The 13265-nt window shown below is 38.1% G+C and overlaps 1 protein-coding gene across 1 annotated transcript; it reads left to right on the forward strand.

Moving 5' to 3' along the window:
• The first annotated feature begins 8671 nt into the window (after positions 1 to 8671).
• LOC124092926 (olfactory receptor 5B12-like) lies at positions 8672 to 9619 on the forward strand. Its single transcript, XM_046444862.1, has one exon. The coding sequence runs from the start codon at positions 8675 to 8677 to the stop codon at positions 9617 to 9619; it is 945 nt and encodes a 314-aa protein (XP_046300818.1). The 5' UTR covers positions 8672 to 8674.
• Positions 9620 to 13265: the final 3646 nt, after the last annotated feature.

Genomic DNA, 13265 nt, shown 5'->3' on the forward strand with positions numbered 1-13265 from the left:
GTGGGTTTCTTCTCTTCCTAGTTTCTTCAGTATTTTTAATGTGAACAGGTACTGAATTTTGTTGAATTATTGCTCTGCATTTATTGAGATGATTCTGTGATATTTGCTCTTAATCTATTTGTGAAACCATCACAGGTGTTGATTTGCACGTGTTGAACCAACCATATATCCCTAGGATGAGGCAATTTTTATCATGGTATACAAAATTCTTAATGCATTTTTACTATGAATCATTGCTATTTTATTCATTTTTTGCATTTATGTTTGTCAGAGACTTTGGTCTGTAGTATTCTTTTCTTAATATGTCCTTATCTGTTTTGGGTATCAGGGTGATACTGGATTTATAGAATAAAATTTGGGAGTATTTTTCCCTTTCTAGTTCATGGATTCATTTGAGAAGTATTGGCATCTTTGTAGAGAATCAGGTGACTTTATCTGTGTGGGTGCATCTCTGTGTCTTCTCCTCAATGCTGATTTGTTGTGAGAGCATAATTTGAAATCTAGTAATTGATTCATTCAGCAGTGTTCTTAATGCTTAGAATTGTATGGACTGTGCTAGGTTCATTGTTTCTCCATATAAATTTTAAGAGTTTATTCCTAGCTTCATGAAAAATTTCATTAGCTTTTTGGTGGGTGTTACATTAAATATGTGAAGTTATATATATATATATATATATATATATATATATATATATATATATATTATTGGCCTTTCTTAGAAGTGAGCAAAAGTTACTTATATCTAGTATTGAACAAACTCTGTATTCACATGGCAAAAGATCAGAAGACAGACAACCTACTCTTGCAAGTCTATTCTCTAGCTGTCTTAATCCACCATGAGGGCAAAGCCCTCATCACCTAAAAACCTCCCCTAAAGTCCTACTTTTCAAACACCATGGCATTTGGGGTTATGTTGCCAGCTCTGGGATTTGGATTGAAAATTCAAACCTTACCAGTTGTCATTTGACCCAGTAGTCCAACACTGAAATGTGTACCCAAGAGAAACGAAAACAGGCCCACACAAACATCATACACAAATGGTATCATTTTAGGAAATCAATGGTAGAAACAATGCTCATCTACTGATGAAAGGAACAAATAAAATATGATAAATCCTTATAATACAATATTCAGCAATAATAGGGAACAGAATACAAATACTTAGACAAAATGGACATGCATGAAAACACTCTAAATGAAAAAAAGCCAGTATAAAATGACCATGACCACATGTTATATGATTTTATTCATATCTCATGTTCATTCTAAGCCACTCTATAAAAACAAAACCTAGATGAGTGGTTTCCTAGGGTTTAGGTAGAAATGGAAGGAAACAGGAATCCGTGCTAACAAGTTCAGGGTCTCTTTTTCAGGTGTTGATAATGTTCTTAAATTATTGTGCAACTGTCACACAACTGTATGCATTTGAAATTGGCAAGTGTTGTGATCTTTTAATGACATCACCACAAAATTGCCGTATAAAAAACAATGAGTGAGGCTGTGCCACCATCTGGAGATCTTTCCTCAGGGTACTGCCACTTCCAGCAGCCACCACCAACCCACGGCTGCCACAGCCGCTGACCCACCACCGCCATACAACGTTCTATTCCAGGGGCCTGCAGGTTTGGCCTCTTCCTTCTTGGGACACCAGCCAGGCTTGCAGGTTCAGTGTTAGAGTAGTACCTGTGGGTGAGGTCTTCCTGCTGGGTGTACTAGTGGCCACCATCTTACTACTTCTTTTCAGGGTTGCTCCTCTGTGTGACGCATCCCTGGTGATCTCTGCAAGTTGAAATGGCATTGAGACCTTCAGACTGTAACTGTGGCTGTGCCTTGGGTAACTGAAGCCCATATCTGTCAGATAATGACTCAGTCTGTGTGGGCTGGTCTGGGCCTCTCAATTCTGTGAAAATTCAGAGACTGGGGACTTTTTGCCCAGGGGGAGCACGGGTTGGAGAGGCTGGAGAGAGCACGGCCATCCCTAGCTCCACGAGTCCTGAAGTGCAAGGGGATAAATGGGCTGCTATATCAGGTCTGAAGGTGGCAAGAGGGTGTGAGGGCCTCTTGCTATCAGCTCACCTGGCCAGGCCAGTGCAGCACCCACCAGATTGGGGATAACATCAAACTCCAGACATCCCCACCTGTCAGCAAAGAAGGAAAGCTGAGAAACTTTTAATGCCAACAGAAACAATTGCTCAATTTGCCATTGAGATCTTTTCTCCCTCTCTAACATATCTACCATATTTGAAACCAATTTTCTTCCTTTATCAGTTTATAGAGGACTCTGATATATGAATAGTATTTTACAATTTTGTTGTGTATACCTATACTTCATTTTTACTTTTTTTTCCTTTGAGTATATTTTTCCTCTCACTTATATGTTTCCCTGGGTTCTGTTTCTCTCTTTTCTCCTATTACAGACATTCTCAATCAATTCCTCTTCTACTATTCCCATAAATTTTTACTTCTATCTTCTCTCTTCCTCCCTCATAAATATCACAGCCTATACCATTTCTGTTCTCTCTTTATTTAGCATTTGAAATTGTAAACCCTTTTAAGCAATTTTACTGTTGATATTACAGACAATAATTGTAAACATCATTTCTCTTTTTTGAGACAAAACTGTAGAAATCTTAATAGGAGCAATTAGGTTTAAATCTGTATGTTGCTTGCATCATCGAGTGCTGTTAATATTGGTCTTCCCCTTAAAGGTGAGGTACTGGAAATCTTCAGAGATGCTATAAGTCTACAGGATAAAATCTGTACTGCCTCAGATCAATACTGCTAGATGGGAAAACACACAAACAACATAGAAAAACAAGGGAACAATGCACCCCAAACAAACTGAGACACTCCAATAATAGAATATATTGACAGCACAGTAGAAGAGATGTCAGAGAATGAGTTCAGAATATATGGTTAAATTGATCTGTGAAGTAAAGGGTGGTATAAGGAGTGAAATCAGAGAGAAAACACACGAAGTGAAAGATCGCTTCAATAAAGAGTCAGAGATTCTGGGGGGAAAAAACAAGCAGAACTTCTCAAAATGAAAAAATCAATAAGCCAAATTAAAAATTCAATAGAAAGCATCACCACGAAGCTAGACTACTTGGAAGACAGAACCTCAGGCAATAAAGGCAAAATGTATAATCTTGAAAATAAAGTTGATAGTATAGAGAAGATGGTAAGAACCATGAACAGAACTTCCAAGAATTATGGAATAACATGAAAAGACCAAATTTAAGATTTATCAGGATAGATGAAGGAGTGGAGATACAAACCAAACGAATGCACAATCTTTTTAAAGTCATAATATCAGAAAATTTCACAAACCTAAAGAATGAAATGTAAAAATCAAATACAAGAAGACCCAAATGTAGAAAATTACAGGAGACCCACACCAAGGCACATTAGAATGAGAATGACTAACATACAGAGTAAAGATAAAATCTTAAAGGCTGTGAGAGGAAAAAAAAATCACATTACATAAAGGGAACACTAATTCAGATCTCAGCCAACTTCTCAACCAAGACCCTCAAAGGTAGGAGGTCCTGGAACAATATATTTCAAGCTCTGAAAGAAAATTGATGCCAACCAAGAGTTTTATATCCATCAAAATTTTGCTTCAGATTCGAAGATGAAATAAAAACCTTCTGTGATAAACAGAAGTTAAAAGAATTCACAACTAGAAAGCCCACACTACAGAACATACTCAACAAAATGTGAGGATGAAATCAAAAAGAAAAAAGTAAAAACCAGCAAAGGGAGGAACTGAACTAAGGGAATAGTCAAGCAATGGAGAAACTAAGTCAAATAAAAACCAGAAATAAACTAAAGTGACAGGAATACAAATCACATATCAATAATAACCTTGAATGTTAATGGCTTAAACTCATCAATCAAAAGACCTAGACTGGCAGATTGGATCAAAAACAAGACCCAACAATATGTTGTCTCCAAGAGACTCACCTGATAGACCAAGACATCCACAGACTGAAGGTTAATGGATGGGAAAAGACATATCACTCATATTGATATGTAAACAAGCAGGGGTTTCCAATCTCATATCAGATAAAGTGACTTCCAGGCAAAATTAATCAGAAGAGACAAAGAAGGACATTTCATACTGCTTAAGGGAATTATACATAAAAGACATAAAAATTATAAATATTCATGCCCCAAATAATGATGCATCTATGTATATCAAACAAATGCTTCTCAATTTTGAGAATCAAATAAACAAATACAATAATGCTGAATGAATTTAACACACCTCCTTCACTTTTTGTATCATCTTCTTTTATTTGGACAGATCTCTCAAAAACTAAATAAAGAAACAATAGAAGTGAATAATACAATCAATAATTTAGACTTAACAGACTGTAGGGATTCTGACTGTGGAAATATACAGGGAAGCATACCTCTGGTGAGCAAACTCCCAGCAGGTAACAGGCACCTTCTCTTTCCCACACTTAGAATGTGCTGCAGTTTCTCCTAGGAACTAGTAAGATAATTAATACGTGGGCAATGTCTGGCTATTGTGGCAGTTCCCTGCATGAGGAGGCTCTGTGCTAGAGTCTTATCAGCCTTGACCTTGATCTCAGGCACATATAGGTCCTGGGAATAAATGAAGTTGCTTGCCAGATAAGTACAATGTTTTACCAACCTCAGGTGCTCCTGGACCTGCCCACCTAACAGTAACTTCAGACAGTGGACTTTCTTGAGAGCTACACCAAGCTCCCAACATTGCATATTGTAACTGTAGAATGTAACTGCAGAATAATCAACCTTACTGATACAATACATAATAGCGTAGTTATGGTCCTAATGACCTAATTTAGTCTATTGGTATAAATAAATGTGGCCACTCTGATAAGCAGCCATCTTTCCTGCCTCTGCATCTTGTCCCTGTGTCTCTTTTTATTTTCCTTACAACAGACATATATAGAATATTTCATCCATCCGTGATCAAACACACTTTCTTCTCAGCTGCACACAGATCCTTCTCTAAAACAGACCATATCTTATGCCACAAAGCAACTCTTAGTAAACATTTTAAAAATGAAGATAATACCCTGCATTCTATCAGATCATAATGTAATGAATTTAGAAATCAAGGATGAAATTAAAAAAAATACTTAAGGGTAAATGAGAATACCAATGCAATATATCAGTATCTCTGGGACACTATAAAGGCAACACTATGAATTTCCCAGCACTAAGAAGAAAATTCATTGCATTGAGCTCACATTAAAAGAATAAAAAGTCAACAAATAAATGACTCAACATTACATCTCAAAACCCTAGAAAAAGAAAAACAAATCAACACCAAATGCAGTAGAATACAGGAAATAATTAAAATCATAGCTGAAATCAATGAAATTGAAACAAAAGAAAAATTGACAAAACAAAAAGTTGATTCTTTGAAAATAAATAAAATTGATAAACACCAGCCATGCAAATGAAGAGAAATAAAACTCAAATTACTAAAAAATTTTATGAACAAGGAAATATCACAATGGTCACTACTGAAATAGAAGATAATTAGAAACTATTTTGAAAATTTATACTCCAATAAAATAGAAAATCTTGTAGACTTACACAAATTTCTAGAGACATATGATTCTTCATACATGTTACACATCATGCTTAGCTTTCTACGTATCTCATTTCATCTGCAAGATTCTCCTGTGAGAGATAAAAAATATTATTACTATATTTTCCCAAGTGATATACTCAAGTTTGTTGAAATTAATTAACTTGGCCAATATCACAAAATGAAATAGGTGGCAGAAGAAGAATTTAAGCCAATCCACATGGCCACACAATTCTAACACAAATCTATACTTGGCTACATAATTCTACCTTAAGCAATGGGATTAGAGGTAGAAAACATGGAAAGGAAAATTATGGATACATTCTTGAATTTTAAAGGAAAGAAAGAATTTATTCCTCCTATCTGCCATAACTCAATTGGACAATAATGTTAGCATTACTGAATCTAATGCATTGCATATTTCAAATCACCAAAATACAGGATTTTGAATGTTCTCACAATAACCACAAAAAGACATATGTTAAAAATGAAGGACATAATCTTACTCTGATTTGCACAATGATCTTTACATAGTATCTGCATGTGTTGAGATTCCATTGCATCCCATAAATGGGAATGTTACATGTTTACAAAAAAATTGTTTAAAAATGAGAGCAAAAAAATAGCCCCATACCACCTCTTCAGTGGAAAGACAATTAGATATTTTGTTTTTAAAAAAATAGAATAAATGAAAGAAAAAATGTACCTGGAAGATTCTAGACCTTTAAGAAAAAGCTAAGGTGAGAAAGATTGCATCAGTTCCTCACTTCATTGAAGCCAGAGTTTTTAACAAGATTTTTATTTTATTGCCTAATGACTGTGGCACAGCTCATTGACTGATTGGGTCCTTGTTCCTTTAAGATTCTATCCCCTGTGTCCTCACTCTCAGCTAAAAGGTACAAACCACCCTCTGCTATCTCCAGACAGGGTCACGTTAGGGGGCCAGTGTGGGATTGGAGGTCCCCAGAGATCTCTGCTCTCTCGGCACTGCTTCCCCTGAGAGTCCTGTGGAAAGCTGCCATCTCTGGCTTGATATTTGCACAAGCACAGCCCACATTCTCTGCCACAGCACAGAGGTCCACAGTGGGGAAGGAGACTCTTCTGCAGGATGATTTTGCAGATGTGGATGTGGGGACAATGGTCTGGATATCACTTGATTTGTTCTAACCTATATCTGTTCCCAGGACGAAAGTAAGTATTATGAAAACAGACAATCATAGAAGTCTAAGGGCAATATAAAGCTGAACCCTTTTTATTTCACAAATGAAAACAAAATAAAAAGGAAATAATGCCCAGGCAGTGTAAACAGCAGCAGCACAGGCATTTATTGCTGTTCTTCTCACTCCTAGTTCCCTGCTCCCTCCTCCCACAGTGCTGCTCTGCAGCAGGCAGATGTGCACGCTCACTGCTTTGCCTTACATGAATGGCTGGGAAGATGGTTAGACTAAGGAGGAGAACACACTCCTCATCTTCTTACATCATGAAGGTGCTATAGGAGTACGGGTGCAGCAATTACAACTCCATTTCTCAATTTCAGGGGTTGTGGCTCTTGAAACATCTCCTTGACCATCTATATTGTTAGCCTGTTTTCCTTAGGAATGTCAAAGTCTGGACATTCAATATAGTTAGCTGAACATTCTGCAGTAGCCAAGAAAAGCTGAGAAAAGCTGAATAATGGCTCCAATGGCTTCATTTGAAAATGTTAGTGTCATGATTCTCAAAGAACTTTCATGTTCATTATCACATAAGGGCCTAGGAGGGAGGGACACATTACATTCACCATAGCTATCCTTAGCAACAGGGACTACATCATCCCTGCCTTGAATGTGGCAGTTTTTTTAGTCCAGAAGAGATTAGGATCACTCAATTTTTCAGTCAGACGTGTCTCTTGGGCTGAGAGGACCTCTCATGCTGTAACCACAGCAGCACCGTGAGCTGGCACCTGAGCAGCCCAAGGTCAGTACAACCAGATGCACCATGAAGGATGGCTTGGTAGATGACACAGAGTTTCTAGGACAGAACAAAAGGAACTCTACTATCTTCTCTGCTCTACTTGCCCAGAATTAAAGCAAAGATATGGGCAATGGCAGGAAATGGAAAACATCAGTATACAGGAAAATAATGATTGTGACATGAAAAGAAATCAGTAAATGTTTGCTTCAACATTTTGAAAATCTATTCCTTCCATTTAAGGTACAGAAATACACTGAGACATCAACAAGAATATGTCCATACATCATGAAGGCTCCTATAAGGACCAATGTTTGAAAGGAAGCTTCCAATTTAGGACTCTCATGAATTAAAGATAAACGTATGCATGTCCCTAGAGCAGGGCCTCTAGTCATTGTATATCTTCAGCTATTATGAGCAAGCTGGTGAAGGACCTATCAGACATGGGAGTTTGGCTGGTTTTTCTAGGATCATATCCCAAAGCGTAACCAACTCTTTCCTAGATTGGACTTTCTGCTGATTAAGCTTCCTGTATATATTTTATACAACAGTCCTTGAAAGATATTCCTTATATGGTGGGGGTTTAGGAAGCTGACCCAGAAGGATCACAAGTTCAAAGCCAGACTCAGCAACCTAGTAAGTACCTAAGCAACTTAGCAAAAACCTTTCTCTCAATAAAATATAAAAAGGTCTTGGGACGTTACTCAGTGGCTAAGCACCTCTGAGTTAAATCCCCAGTACCAAATAATAATAATAATAATAATAATAATAATAATAAATTCCAAGTAGTGAAAAAGACTCCTATATCCTTTAATATAATGAAGAATGCCAGGCACCAGAAGAACTGAAAGGAGCCCTATTGTCAAAACAAAGACCACCAGGATAGCCACAGTCAGCAATGACCCTTGCAAACCCATCTGTACCATTCTCCATGAAGAGATGAAGGACCTCCCTCAACCCACCTGGGCCCAGATCTCAGTCCAGCTTCTTTCACCGAATCCTCCAGGAACAAGAAGCTACACACGAGCAGGAGTCCCTGGCCACGCTTAGCTCTCATGGTAGCACCCAATTTAAATGATTTGATTTCTCATCTTGCTACATCCTTCTCATGATCATTCCCAACTGACTTTGATGGAGAATATCTCAGAGGTGACTGAATTTATTCTGGTGGGGTTAACAGATGCCCTCCAGCTACAGGTCCCCTTATTTATGGTCTTCACCCTCATCTACCTCATCACTCTGGTTGGGAACCTGGGCATGATCCTGTTGATCCTGCTGGACTCCCGTCTCCACACTCCCATGTACTTCCTCCTCAGTCACCTGTCTCTGGTGGACTGCGTTTATTCTTCAGCTGTCACTCCCAAGGTCATGGTGGGGTTTCTCACAGGAGATAAGATCATTTCCTACAATGCTTGTGCAGCCCAGATGTTCTTATTTGCAGCCTTTGTCACTGTTGAGAGTTTCCTGCTGGCCTTGATGGCCTTGGATCGCCATGCAGCCGTGTGTAAGCCCCTGCGCTACACCACCACCATGACGAGCACTGTGTGTGTCCTGATGGTCACCGCCTCCTATGCCTGTGGGCTTCTGCAGGCTTCTGTCCATGTAGTCTTCACATTCCATCTCTCCTTCTGTCGTTCCAATGTGGTCAATCACTTTTTCTGTGACATTCCCCCACTTCTGGCCCTTTCTTGCTCTAATATCTACACAAATGAGATAGTGCTCTTTGTGCTGGCAGCTTTCAATATTTTTTTCACTCTCTTGGTCATCTTGAGCTCTTACCTGTTCATTTTGGTTGCTATCCTGAGGATGCATTCGTCTGAGGGACAGAAGAAGGCCTTCTCCACCTGTGGGTCCCACCTCACAGCTGTTTCCATCTTCTATGGAACCATCGCCTTCATGTACTTACAGCCAAATTCTAGACACTCCATGGACACAGATAAAATCGCATCTGTGTTCTACATGATGATCATCCCCATGCTGAACCCCCTGGTCTACAGCTTGAGGAACAAAGAGGTCAACAGTGCATTCAGGAAGGCTGTTGGAAAAGCAAAGTCCTCACTGGGATTCGTCTATTAATTAATAAATTATTTGCAAGTCGTGTGAAACATTCATTGGACCTGTGGTGTCTAGGAATGTTTTTAATTATAATTCTTTCTTGTTCTTTATTTCTCTGAACAGTTCTAATACATGAGATTTCTTCTCTTCATGGTCTGGGAATATGTAAGTCAGCATACAGTAATGACTATAATGACGACTTATATCCCTTTTCCACGTTGCCATGTGATAGTATGATCTCAAATGTAAAGCAGTTTTCAACTTGTACTGTGCTGTGAAGCACAATGTTCACCTATACTGGCCTTTATTCTTTAAAGACAGAAGTAGTACACTCACCAACGTAATGATTAAAAGGCCTTAGGTAGTTACTCCAAAATATTTTCCTATTTGTATAGCTGATCTTTCAGAATATACTTTTGAAATTTAGTCAATAATATAATTCTTGATAATTGCATAGTGTTGTACTAGCTATGTTTTGGGAAACGCTAATGAAAGAAAAATATGTTCCTCATAGTACCATTATGTTTAAATTGCATACACACTTAACTAATGTCCTAATGTTCAGCAGCTGAACATAGATCAAAATGAAGGAAAAATACTTTGCTGGCATAGTTTACTTTTTAAATTTGTCTTCCATATTATTAGATGGTTTCTGAATACATAAAAGTATGGTGCTGACTTTTTAGCCCACAGACTGACTCAATTCCAATTACCTCTAATGCAGTCACTAGCTTATGTACCAATAATTATATACAATGACTTTTAGCATTGACATCATAAAAATCCATAAAGCATGAATGTGTATAACCAAATATTAAATTTCTGCTTCTATCAGTTTTTTAATTTGGTATTCTTTTTTGTTTTGAAGTTATTTGTTCATGTGTTATTTGTTTTATGTCCAAATGTTGCTTGGTTTTATGGTTTTCTTGCTTCCTTAGCTAGTCTATGTGTGCAAATAACACTCGATAGTTTTCAGTACTTCACCGTTAGTTATGGTCAAGAAATTGAACTTGGCATAGGAAAGATTACATCAATGCAAAAATACCATCAATTCTAGTCTTTATTTCTTTGGAATTACACTCATCGTTACATTTGTTTTCTACTTGTTTTGCCAGCTTTCCACCACTCTAACAAACATCAACTTATAAAGAGAAGAGTTTTGCTTTGGCTCACAGTTTTGAAGGGGGTTTCAGTCCATTCTTGGTTGGCCCTGCTGCTTTTGCTCTGTGGTAAAGCAGTACATCAGGGTTGGGAGTGCATGGTAGAGGAAAAGTGCTCACCACATGGCCTAGAAGTGAAAGAGGCAGAAACTGGGGTCCAAAGGACCTCAAGATCTCCCACTAGACCTGACTTCTTTAAAGTTACACCACCTCCCAAAAGCCTCATGCTGGAGATTAAATCTTTACCACATGGATCTTGGAGGGACACTTAGGAGCCTAACATAGCACTGCTATGAAACATTGGTAAAATGTATCTCTCTTTTTGACAAAAAATACAGCTCTTCTTTCCACTGGAAAGCTACATAAAATAAGTAATAAACCTCTGTTCTATTCTAGAAAGGCGAATTGTAGCTTGTACTTTTTAGTCTATGATCCAGCTTAGATTTTTGGACCTTAGATAGGTCCAATTTCTTTAATGTGGATACTTAGCTCTTCCCATGCTGCTATGGGTTGAAAAGGGTTTTCCTGCTGAGCTCATGCTAGAGTTTAGTCCCTCATTAGGCCATTAAGAAGTCGGAAGCAGTTTGATTAGTGTTTAGAGGGGCACCTTTGGGAAGTGACTGAAATTAGATGAGATCATTAGGATGTGGTCCCAGGATTGGATCCTGGTGTCTTTGTGAGACGGAGAGAAGCCAGACACATACAGACGTATGCACAGACTCTGTCACTAACATGGGATGCGCTGCGGGATCTCAGAACTTTGTCAGCAAGACCATTATCAGATGGGACTTTTGGACCTACAGGTCTGGATCTAAATAAAGTCTTTTCTTTGTAACCCACCCAGTCTATTGTGTTATTGGCAACAGAATATAAGTTAAAACACATCATACATGATCACTAGTGTTTCCTCATTGTACTGTTTAGTTCTTTGCCATGAATTAAATGGCTGCATAACTGTTACTTGATTATCTGTCTCCTTATTGTCCTCTACTGATCTATCTTTAACCCAATAGCTCGCCATCTTGATTATGGTAGCTTCGTGGTCAATGTTAAATCAGATGGAATAAATTCTCCAATATTGCTCTCTTCAATTCTGTTTGGCCAGTATAGGCATTTGGTATGTCCGTATACATTTCAGAATTAGATAGCAAAACTCTAAAGATACAAACCAACAAATAACACCATATGGTTTGATTGAGAGATGAATTGAGAAAGAATTAAACTCTTAACAATATTGAACCTTCTCATTCATGACCATGGTATATATTTATTTATATGCAGGAGGCAAAGAAGGAAGACTTGCAAATGACCGATATTTCGATTAAAAAGTTCTCAACTTTTATGATGATTAGTCTTCAGGGAAATGAAAATTAGAACCACAATAAAATGTGATATAAAATGTGTATGATTTTAGGCTGAGACAGGAGGATTGCAAGTTCAAAGCCAGCCTCAGCAACTTAGCAAGACTCCATCTCAAAATAAAGTATAAAAAGGAGTGGGGAGGTGGCTCAGTCATTAAGTAGCCTTGGGTTCAATCACTGGTACAAGAGGGAAAAAGGTTAAAATTAAAAAAAAAAAAAAACTAGAAACACCAAATGCTGGCAAGGATGTAGAGATATTGAATTCTCAGCCCAGTAGAAGAGGAGGAGTGAACATCCTTAGTAGAAGCAGGAGATGGAAACTAGAAACTGAAAATTGACAATTGGATTTCTAACTTGGTCATGATAGAAGCTGAAAATTCTCTGACAACTTATTTGGGTTTTTGTCCAGAAACATCATACAAAATGCACTCAAACAAACAACATCTAACACAACCTCCTCACTTGCATGAGGCCTGAAATAATTATAAGCATAACATTCAATTATAAATACAATATTTATACACTATGAACTCCTGATGTAAGACGGGTTCTGCATTAGAATCAGCAAACCACAAAGCTATACACCAGAGAGGGGATGTACTCCAGGAAGAAATAAAACCCACCACAAGGAAATCTAAAGTAATGAAAGTGAGTCAAAACCACTACAGAAGGAAAAGAATCTATGTTTGTGAAAATATAAAAAAAAATAGAACAATATGAAAGGAACTTTGAAGTAAGGATATGTTGAAACCTCAAAGGAGTAAAGAAAGGAATAGAGGTGCCTAGCCTTTCTTCAGTGCCTTCTTACACTGAGGAAGGTTGACCTGTGCCGTCAGTAGCACACTGGGAAATAATGGTAAGTGAATACCAAGTGAAAGCCCCGAAAGATGTTGCAGTTTATGACTTACATCACTTGCTCTCAAGAAAACTAGATCCCACATCATGAGGACACTAATGCAGGACACCCACATCCTCCATGACAACCTGTAAGAACCTGAGTCCTCCTGAAAACAGCTGTTCCAATGAGCCATCAGAGATGCAGACCCTCCAGCCCCAGCCGCACCTTCAGAGCTGGCTGACATTTTGACAACATCTGCATTAGATTCGGTAAGGCAGAAACCCCCAGCTCGGCCACCTCTGAATATC

The sequence above is a fragment of the Marmota monax genome, unplaced genomic scaffold (assembly GCF_021218885.2).
Source record: "Marmota monax isolate L192 unplaced genomic scaffold, Marmota_monax_Labrador192_F-V1.1 WCK01_AAM20220418_F8-fsc00038, whole genome shotgun sequence".
Classification (NCBI taxonomy): domain Eukaryota; kingdom Metazoa; phylum Chordata; class Mammalia; order Rodentia; family Sciuridae; genus Marmota; species Marmota monax.